At 36.8% G+C, this 7,726-nt stretch overlaps 1 protein-coding gene across 1 annotated transcript in view; it reads right to left on the bottom strand.

Annotated features, from left to right (window-relative positions):
- Positions 1-2,824: 2,824 nt before the first annotated feature.
- LOC145999494 (uncharacterized) overlaps positions 2,825-7,726 on the bottom strand; it is a 168,857-nt gene continuing 163,955 nt past the window's right edge. Inside the window, exon 4 of the mRNA XM_083136458.1 lies at positions 2,825-3,083. Coding sequence (XP_082992584.1) covers positions 3,053-3,083 — 31 coding nt within the window. The 3' untranslated portion in view covers positions 2,825-3,052. The remainder of the gene's footprint in view (positions 3,084-7,726) is intronic.

Raw genomic sequence — 7,726 nt, 5'->3', positions numbered from 1 at the left:
CCACTGCTCGTCCACAAATTGATGTGAAGCGAAAGTGTGTGTGGTGGTCACTATGAAGCAGCAAGCATGGTTCTGGCATTGCTTGTGAAAAAGTTCTGTAGAAATGCTGACATTGTTGATATTTAGAAAAACATCTGGGACAAAGTCAAAAGATGAAAAATAAATTCATCAATTTTAAGTTCACACTAAATGTTACAAGATTATTTTTTCTCAGTGAGAGAAACATCTTTTTACGAGCTATATCAGTGGATTTTAAATATAATTTTAACATGTTGTATTATGTAATCTGCTGAAATATGATTATGTGTACATAGGAGACAATGTACAAAGCTCAGGCCAATAAAATCTCTATCCACAATGGTCACAATGTTCAGGAGAAAGTGCCTGCTGATATGGAATAGGCATAAGAAACGGTTTGCTCTGTTAAAAAGGAAATATCGGTATTATCTTTCAACTACTGGTGGCATGTTTGAAAGCATGGTTGAAATCCCTGCTGGATATAGAGACATTCCTCCTGATGTGCAGACAATTGATTCTGATAATGCAGATGTCAAGATCCTAAAGCATGTAAGATGTGCACAGAGTCAAGAGATTGCTATTTGGAAATCCATTTACAAACACTGATGGTATGATTTATAAAAATTCAACACAAATCAATACTTCCAGCGTGCAATACTTCCTACATGACTTCTGTTTGGTGTGTAATCTCCTCATATGCATAATAACTTTATGTTTGCAGAGAAAATATTTCATTCAATTTAAACGATTACTGTTTCATGTGTGTGTGTCCCCATATGTACTCAGAAGTTATTTTTACAGGAAAATCTTGACACAAATTCAGTTTCTAGAGACGAAACATCCTCATATGTTTATTATATTAAACTTATCTTACCAGCCAAAATAACTGTTACAAATTGAACAATTTAAACTCTTCTCTTTAGCATGAATGCACATATTCAAATTAAGAAGTCTTTCAATCCCCAAACCTTTGTTGCAAATTGAACACTTTAAATATTACTCTACACTGTCAAGCTTCATGTGTACATTAAGTGTACACCTCCAGACAAAACATCTTAGCAAATTCAAGAATGGAAAAGCTTTTCTGTACTGTGAATGCTCACGTGCACATAAAGTTGGCCTTAGGAGCAAAACCATTGTTGCAAATTGAACAATTAAAACGCTACTCTTTTCGTGAACATTCATATGTCTCTTCCACGTGCAAAATATTTATTGCTAATTAAAAAATTCAAAAAGATTCTCTTTAGTGTGAACCTACACATGATAAATATGGTGAACCTTGTGGGCAAAATCTTTGTTGTAAATTGAACAATTGAAAGGCTTCTCATTTGAGTGAACATTCTTCATATGTACACTAAGATCTCCTTTTTGGGCAAAATATTTATTGCAAGTTTAACAATTGAAAGGCTTCTCTTTAGTGTGAACCCTCACATGCTGAATAACATGATCTTTATGGCAAAACCTTTGTTGCAAATTGAACAATTGAAAGGATTCTCTTCATTGTGAACCCTCACATGCGCATTAAGATCAACTTTACGGGCAAAATCTATCTTGCAAATTGTACAATTGAAAAGCTTCTCTTTAGTATGAACAGTCATATGTACACTAAGATGATTTTTACAGGCAAAGCCATTGTTGCAAATTGACAATTAAAAGGCTTCTCTGTTGAGTAAAGAGTCACATGTACAATAAGAACTCCTTTACGGACAGAACTTTTATTGCAAATTGAACAAATGAAGGGCTTAGGTCCAGTGTGACCCCTCATATGCTCAGTAAGATGATATTTATATGCAAAATCTTTGTTGCAAATTGAACAATTGAAATGCTTCTCTCCAGTGTGATCCCTCACATGTGCATTAAGATTAAGTTTACAGGCAAAACCTTTGTTGCAAATTGAACAATTGAAAGACTACTCTTCAGTGTAACCCCTCACATGCTCAGTAAGATTATATTTATGTGCAAAATATTTATTGCAAATTGAACAATTGAAAGGCTTCTCTCCAGTGTGACCCCTCACATGCACATTAAGATGCTCTCTATGGGTAAAACTTTTGTTGCAAATTGAACAATGGAAAAGCTTCTCTCTTGAGTGGAAAGTAGTATGTACACTAAGAACCAATTTAGAGACAAAATTTTTATTGCAAATTGAACAATTGAAAGACTTCTCTCCAGTGTGAACCCTCACATGCCTATAACGATGATATTTAAAGGCAAAATCTTTGTTGCAAATTGAACAATTCCAAGGCTTCTCATTTGAGTGAACATTCATATGTATACTAAGATCTCCCTTACGGGCAAAATATGTATTGGAAATTGAACAATTAAAGGGCATCGAGTGTGAACTCTCACATGGTCAATAAGATGGTACTTATTTGCAAAATCTTTGTTGAAAATTGAACAATTGAAAGGTTTCTCTCCTAATTGTTTATGAAAAGGAATTTTATGGCTTTTGGTTACATATTTATGGACCCGCACATGCTGATTAAGATGATCTTTACAGGCAAAACCTTTGTTACAAATAGAACAATTGTAAGGCTTCTCTCCAGTGTGACCCTTCGAATGGGCATTAAGATAAACTTGACGGGAAAACTCATTGTTGCAAATTAAACAATTGAAAGGCATCTGTTTTGAGTGTACATTCATTTGTACACTAAGATCTCCTTTGCGGGCAAAATCCTTGTTTCAAATTGAACAACTGAGAGGTTTCTGTTTTCTGGGAACACTCTATTATGCTCAGCTTCATGGACAAGAGTTTTCATGGAATCTGAATCATTAAAAAGCATATGATGTTTATGTGATATTAAGTCTTTTTTGTCAGAGAAAGTGTTGTTGCAAATGGGACCTATACATCGCTTTCTTCTGTTTTTAGGCTTGGAACCAACAACATGTGTCTTGCTTGCAAGTGTTTTTGATGCAGGTTCAACCTCAAATTTCTCTTCTCTCCTGATGCATTCTGTACTTTGGTCTGCTCTTGTTCTCTTAAGTTTCTTGCAGACACTGGCAAATGTGGAATTGACCTTGGGAAATCTTGTACCTATTCTTCCACATAGTTCTTGATCAGGTAACTGAAAAAAAATGATACAAATGTAGTTTAGCTTTCAGAGTAAATAATGAGAATGATTGACATGTTGAAATCAATGAAAAGAAAGGAGAGTAGAATAAACTGTTGATTGTGATGTACTCATGAAAAGGTAAATACATTTATATTAATATGTAGAACTTTCAGCAAAAAATGCATACTCAACCAGAACTCCAGCCCAGGTCTCTAACGTTCTCTGCCATTGCTTTAACATGAAGCTATAGAGTCGGCCTGGGTTCGCCTGATTTTTCGCTTCCACTGTTTCACCTGTGTGGAATCAAGTCATTCCTCCATTTCTTGCTTAAAGTTCTATGTAGTACATCTCCTGTGTGTGCCAAATTTAATGTATATTATTCCTTCAAGAATGAATACATAATATATTTTACCATTTAGTCAATAAATATTCATATTTTTTATGTAATTTTCATTAGGTTGGCAATAAAGCTTTGTGCATATCAATAGTGTGACATTATGTTGTCATTCACTCTCACATTTACATTCACTAATTCTTTTTTTTTCTTTTGCAGGGTAAACAAGAGTTACCACATCCATATCTACTTGTGATGTGACCAGAGATGCCAATTTGACTAAGGGCTGCCACTGCACAGTGTCAAAGCTCAAGGTCAACCTGCAGCCTCACATAGCCTCATCCTCTGAACTCCATTTAGGCCTCACCTTCACTCTCAGTGCTCAAAGTCGACTCCTGGTCTTACATGACCACACATCATTAGTCTCTTGCAGGCTGGGAACCAGTCTTGGGGTTGAACATTTGTAAGAGTAATTCATTCACAGTAGTCAGAATTGGGGGATGCCTCAAATAATTCAGAAAGTGTTTTAGGTGTTGTATTTCCCTGACATTTTCAGCCACACAATGTCCACTCCAATAAAATTTATTAGGCATAAATACACGTTTCCATTCACTCTTCTCTTTGCTTACAATGCTTTCAAGATAGTAATTCCTTGTAAACATGAATGCCATAGAAACTACAAATTGCTTCTATAAATATTCTCTACATATTTACTGGTAAAATTAGAAAAAGTCATTGTAAAGGGAATTTTTTTTTTAAAAAAAATTCGACAATTGGAAAATGAAGCATCACATATTTCAGGTTATCTGAGTTCTCAACATGCCTGTACATGCTCCTTATTTTGGTACCCACCTGCCTGAGTTCAACATTCTGGATAAAGTATTCTAATATTTAAAATATTAGTGTGACATATTTTTTTTTAACAAAAAATGTCTCAGTTTAGTGCAATGATTATAAATCCATAAGTATCACATGTTTTTCTGGGCAATCTTAAAAATAGCCATCTGCATAAGCTTCAGGAAACTCTTTTGTTATTAGCTACTACCAAATACAATTGTCCCGCACTGTGTACGTGTGTTCTAAGATATCAGGCTTTGAGCTCAGGGTAGGGAAAGAACGCTGGTTCAAGTTTCCTGGATAAGTGTAACAACTTTTCTCATGAGATTTTGGCCAGTGCATGGGACCATGGCCACCTACCATTGTGGGAAAATTGGGGAGCTATGAATGAGTAGCATAATCCAGTCATGGAGACCTACAACAGCAACGGGGGGTTTGTAGTGCTAACCACACAACATTGCATAACTGGTTGGATGATTGAACACCTCTGCTGAGGGATATGGTAGTGAGGCAGGCAGTCATCAGGTAGACCCTGGACCTTACGGGCTGTTGCACCACAGGTTGAGAAAAAAAATGCAACTGTATTCAATGCAATTCTTTGTATAAATAAGTGAAAAGAAAATCATTTTGAAGATATTATCAACGTACATTAATATTTTGATTTGATGTATGTTGCCATTGAAGGTCTCATGTTAATAATAAAGGAACCTACATTCTACCGTGCGTCCATTTCGATCTGCAGCCGAGAGATCGGGAGAAGCGTGGCGGGCGGCGCTGACGGAGATGCCGACATTTGCGGCCTGTAATGCCCGCTTATTTTTATAGACATATGCAGACATTTATATAAATATTGCAAAACGAGCACTAACCTGTGTTATAACACGCAAAAGTTATTCTGTAATTCATTTAAGTTCTGCTCTTATATACACAAATAAATACGCTATAGAAACGATGTTAAGAGCCACAGATAATAAAGCATTTTAATCATAGTTTTGACCAGTAACGTCCTGTTTAAGTTTATATCCTTGAAAGAGTTTTGTGGCCATGGGAATCGTTTGGAGGTTTCGAATGTGCAACACTGTATCAGGATTACACTGCAGACGAAACCGATAAAAGTGAATGGTTTTCGTGAGCTTCCTTGCAATCCGAAATATCCGAGCTCGAGTTTTTTGTTCCTTCGCGACTAGATGAAGACAGAGTTGTAAATATAGTGGCGAGCAATGTAAACCAAGAGCGTGTTAATTTCGTACTGTGCGCAAGAGTGTTATTCTTGGTTACTTGCAGTTACTTGTTTGTGTTATTGTAGTGTGTATGTGTGACGTGTTAGTGAGACGATTGGAATGTCAGCCGCAAGATTCACGTTAGAACAAAGAATTTTTATGTATGACACGTACGTGAAAACAAACTCGTGTCAAGACGTGTGTAGGTAATTTGTACAGAAATTCCCATGCGTTTCAACTCCACACAGAGATACGGTTAGACATCTTGTCCTTAAATTACGAGAAACTGTATCGTTAAATTTTAAAACACCTAAGCAAAAACGACGGATTCTAACCGAAGCAAAACTCGATGATATTGGTGCAGCGTTAGAACGTTCTCCAAACAAACCTCTACACCGTGTTTCACAAGAGGTGGGCGTGTCAAAATCATCGGCACATACAGTCACTAAGCTACTAAAATTAAAACCATACTCTTATAACACAGGTTAGTGCTCGTTTTGCAATATTTATATAAATGTCTGCATATGTCCATAAAAATAAGCGGGCATTTCAGGCCGCAAATGTCGGCATCTCCGTCAGCGCCGCCCGCCACGCTTCTCCCGATCTCTCGGCTGCAGATCGAAATGGACGCACGGTAGTAAGTACAAGTGCTAAGCGTTTATTTTGATTATCCACATGGTTGGTTTATTTCTTATGCAAAAGTAGTAAAGCGGCCATTATCACATAGAACAAAGTGTATTTTTTGGTAAACGTAGATGTATCTGCAACAAAGCTACATTTTAGGAAGATTAGCTGTAGCTGTAGAGAAGCTACTTTTAATGTGTAGCTTTCTGATGCATATAAATGTTATAAAAATTCGTATAAAAGAAAGGTGTGCTGTATTTTATGAAGAGATGAACCTAGATTTATAGCTCAGTGTAGGTGCAAGAACATGGAGCTTTAGCTCTGAAAGTCAAAATTGGACAGGTGCAACTCCAGACTTATTACTGAACGTGAATGCTGAAACTAAGAATCCATTGAATCTTGCCCCTTTTTGGTGTGGGGATTCACAACTTTGAAGTAAAGGAGTCAATTGATGGGGTTTAATGCCTTTGTTTTCTGTAAAAATTGTTCTTAACATGCTGAACAGTGACATATGGTAAATTCCCCAGTAAAAGCAGAGGAAGAAATGATGACGTATAAACTGGGAACCATTCATCAAACGCAATTGTATAACGTAGAAATTTTCAGTGAAAAATGCAGGCTCGACCAGGACTTGAACCTGGGACTCTGGCATACCATGCCATTGCTATAACCACTGAGCTACCGACCTGGCCTGGCCTCGCCTGATTCCACACAGGTAAAATTGCAATAGCGAGGAATCAGGGAAAGCCAGTCTGGCTCGGTAGCTCAGTGGTTAGAGCATTGGCATGGTATGCCATTGCATTGGTACTCTACGTAGTACATCTCCTGTGTGTGCCTAATCTTCAACAAATGTATAAGTCTTTATTGCTTAAGTCAAGGAACAAAAGATTCAGAAAACTACAAAATCTTTAGTATGCTTCAAACAGACAAGTACGGATCACAATTAGGATATGAATATGTAATCACAGAATACCAGTTCTCGAGTGTTCTGCTGCTTCTAGAAGGAACTCAGTTGGATGAAGAGTTCCAAGAACCCTTTTGGTTCTTGGCATCAAACAAAGAACTAAAGTGTCCATGTACTCACACTCCTTGGTTGACAGGCTGTCAGTCAGTGACAGTGAAAACATGCCGAACTCTTGAACACTATTGCACTTACCATGCTTCAAAGCATGGGTCTCGGTAGCTAGGAATGCTGACAGGTACTACAGTATATGACAAAACTCAAAGGATTACCACAACCAAATTTTCCCTTAAAAAATAAAAGACAAACGTGACTATATTACAACACTTTAGGACTGATGTTGTTTTAACTGAACACACTAACGCCAAATTAAATAAGTGATAATTAGTTACAGTAATTATTATTAATTACCCCTAGTTAAGTATGCAATCAGAGCCGCACTGATACTAATGATATGGTACAGTGGGATCCATGAGTATTACCGTGCAAATTGTCCATGACTATTTTCATTCATTTTTCTCTTGCATTCTGTGTGTTTTTAAGCGATGGATTTTTTATGTATGCTGGTGCAGAAGTTGTCAACAGCTTGTTTTGAGTGTTCTTTTAATTCTTGAAGCTCTTATTGGGTCAAATAAAGTGCACGAACATGGTGATGGACAATTTGCACAGTATTAGTCAT

This window comes from Lepisma saccharinum, chromosome 15 (genome assembly GCF_977018435.1).
Source record: "Lepisma saccharinum chromosome 15, izLepSacc3.1, whole genome shotgun sequence".
Taxonomy (NCBI): domain Eukaryota; kingdom Metazoa; phylum Arthropoda; class Insecta; order Zygentoma; family Lepismatidae; genus Lepisma; species Lepisma saccharinum.
The sequence above is the reverse complement of the archived record's forward strand: the minus strand, read 5'-3'. Positions and strand labels throughout refer to the sequence as shown.